Raw genomic sequence first — 1,491 nt, 5'->3', positions numbered from 1 at the left:
AAACCATTATCGTTAAGAAAAGCAAACGAATATCTTATATACAGGGTCGTCATTATGGAATAAAAGTACATCCGAAACTTTGTCTATTTATTTGCCAATCGCCTGATTAGACAATCCCAACCAGGAGTGCCAACGAGAACCAGGGAATGCAAAAAGACGCAGGTGAGTGTGCAAAGGTGTATTGTGTTCTGTTGACATTGTTGCAAAAGTATGAATCGAATTTTGCTGTTGTTGTTTGCGTGAAGGTCCTCGGGTGTCCTGCGTTGCCTAACGGCCATACGACTAGCCGTAGGATGGGCGGCCGTAGGATGGGCGGCCGAAGGATTGGTGTCCGAAGGATGGGCGGCCAAAACCAGAACTGGACCCGAAGGATGGGCGGCCAAAACCAGAACTGGACCCGAAGGATGGGCGTCCTCCGAATGAACCACTGCCGAATGAACCTCCGCCGAATGAACCACTGCCGAATGAACCTCCACCGAATCCGCTGTGTCCGACTGAAGATCCACCAAATCCACCAGGACGCCCGAATCCGACTGAGCCTCCACCGAATCCACCCGGTCTTCCACCGCTGAAGCCACCGCCGTAGCCTCCGCCAGGAACCGGTTCGGGATCAGCCGTCACGACGCACGCCACCGCCATCACGGCTGCCACCTTGACCTGCAGGAGACGCAGATGTGCATGTGTGTGATTAAAACATTGATTTAATTAATGAAATACACTAGATGCATTAAGTCCTTTGATCATTCCAAGGTCTCTTTCCCATCAGCGTCCTCCATATTCGTGACGAAAGTCACGAACAGGAAGATTCGAAAGTGGCTGTTCACCGACGCATGGCTGACGGCTTATTGATGTCGTAAGTGAAATAATATCGTAGATGTATTTGTACAGGTCGTTATAGTATGTGATATGATATGATTCAAAGGAAAAAGATTGTGCTTATTAGCAACACTGAGCGAAGTTCCGGTCACATACAACACAGTATAAGGGAAGAAACACTCACGAATGTGCGAAGACCCATCATGTTGTCGGGGGTTGTTGCGTCTGTGAGACTGTAAGACGAACTGACGCATTTCTTCATCGCAACAGCTTTTATACCCGGTCTGAGTATCCCCTCCTTCCCCTTAATTTGTCCCCTCCCCCCCTCTCCCCTTCCCACTGCTCGTAGACTCCCGCCCTCCTCCTTTCCTCCTCCCTCTCCCCCTTCTTCTTGACCACCCTTCCTCCTCACCCTCTCCCTCCCTCCCCCATTCCCTTCCTCCTGTATCCTTGTACACCCCCGCTCCTCTCTCCCTCCCCACCTTCATTCATCCCCTCCCCCTCCTCTCCTCCCCATAACAAGGGACCTTTTGCCCCCTCCTTACCACACGCAGAAGGATATTCGTTCCCGGGATTTCCTTCATGGTAAAGATTTCAAAACACTCCGCACCTCTTTAACATAAACACTTCACTAGAGTTTTATTTCTGGACGTATAATTGTAAATCTCTTCTATG

The 1,491-nt window shown here is 50.1% G+C and overlaps 1 protein-coding gene across 1 annotated transcript; it reads right to left on the bottom strand.

The window, feature by feature from the left end:
* Positions 1–73: 73 nt before the first annotated feature.
* Positions 74–1,106, bottom strand: LOC119588059 (ATP-dependent RNA helicase glh-1-like). Its single transcript, XM_037936758.1, has 2 exons — positions 1,001–1,106; positions 74–657 (listed from the first exon to the last, which is right to left on the bottom strand). The coding sequence occupies exons 1-2, from the start codon at positions 1,076–1,078 to the stop codon at positions 283–285; spliced, it is 453 nt and encodes a 150-aa protein (XP_037792686.1). The 5' UTR covers positions 1,079–1,106; the 3' UTR covers positions 74–282.
* Positions 1,107–1,491: the final 385 nt, after the last annotated feature.

Source organism: Penaeus monodon, chromosome 23, assembly GCF_015228065.2.
Source record: "Penaeus monodon isolate SGIC_2016 chromosome 23, NSTDA_Pmon_1, whole genome shotgun sequence".
In the NCBI taxonomy this organism is placed as follows: domain Eukaryota; kingdom Metazoa; phylum Arthropoda; class Malacostraca; order Decapoda; family Penaeidae; genus Penaeus; species Penaeus monodon.
Note: the sequence above shows the minus strand (reverse complement) of the source record. Positions and strands in the feature narration are given on the sequence as shown.

Bases quoted from the DNA above. Each gene is read 5' to 3' on its own strand.
- LOC119588059 (XM_037936758.1), bottom strand. From the start codon at position 1,078: ATGAAGAAATGCGTCAGTTCGTCTTACAGTCTCACAGACGCAACAACC. The intron at 658-1,000 runs GTGAGTGTTTCT...CGTCTCCTGCAG, and splicing joins TGATGGGTCTTCGCACATTC to GTCAAGGTGGCAGCCGTGAT.